At 35.6% G+C, this 808-nt stretch overlaps 1 protein-coding gene across 1 annotated transcript; it reads right to left on the bottom strand.

Moving 5' to 3' along the window:
• VCUG_02725 (uncharacterized protein) lies at window positions 1-671 on the bottom strand (the record flags this gene model as incomplete). The annotated part of the gene is made up of 1 exon (XM_008077543.1): window positions 1-671. A coding segment is annotated over one exon (671 nt), but the record flags the coding sequence as incomplete, so codon positions are not given.
• Window positions 672-808: the final 137 nt, after the last annotated feature.

Below are 808 nucleotides of genomic sequence, written 5' to 3' on the forward strand. Positions count from 1 at the left end.
GAATTCGTTGTTAGCATAGAATACCCTTCATTGTCATAGCTGACATAATTCACCAGCAACAGAGAAATTTTTTTCTCACCCTCACAGCAAACAGCCACTTTATCGGAACTTAATCTTTCGATTGACACTGAAAATCTTTTCATCTGAACAAATATGTTTGTTCTAAGTGTAATATATTCTGAAATATGTGACGAAATATCACAATTATCTGTTCCCGTATTAACTATCCTTCCCTTATTTATACGTAAACAACGTGCATACTTAACCAACATTTCTTTTAGATTATCAAAATACCTGGACAACTCCAAATCTCCTTGGTTTTCCTTTGTTTTTTGATCATATTCCTGACTAAAATCTTCTCTCTTATTTATCACTTTAAAAATGACATTTTGCAACTTTTTAAGCTTATTTGAGCGATCTTCATTCGATTGTCCGCTCACTCTCTTGCGTTTTCTTGAGCTGCTCGTTCCCGCACTTTCACAATCATGTTGTGCATGTTCTTGTGATTCATCACCACAAGTGGTCAACTGCGTAGGATGGCCGACTACTTCCATACCAGGATATATGAAAGTGTTGCTTGGAGAACTTTCTCCGATATGACCACTATCCTGGTCAGGACACGAGTTGTCCATCACATACACTGATCTGATCAGTAACATAATCATTTGCATATTTGGTAAGGGGTATTGACAAATTTTTTGTATTTATACGCTTTCCTAAAGTGCACAAACGGAAAAATCATACCCTTATTCATATGATGTGTAAATATTGAACTGGTGAACACAGAATAGCAAGAGTCATATAATTA

The sequence above is a fragment of the Vavraia culicis genome, assembly GCF_000192795.1.
Source record: "Vavraia culicis subsp. floridensis unplaced genomic scaffold supercont1.219, whole genome shotgun sequence".
In the NCBI taxonomy this organism is placed as follows: Eukaryota; Fungi; Microsporidia; family Pleistophoridae; genus Vavraia; species Vavraia culicis.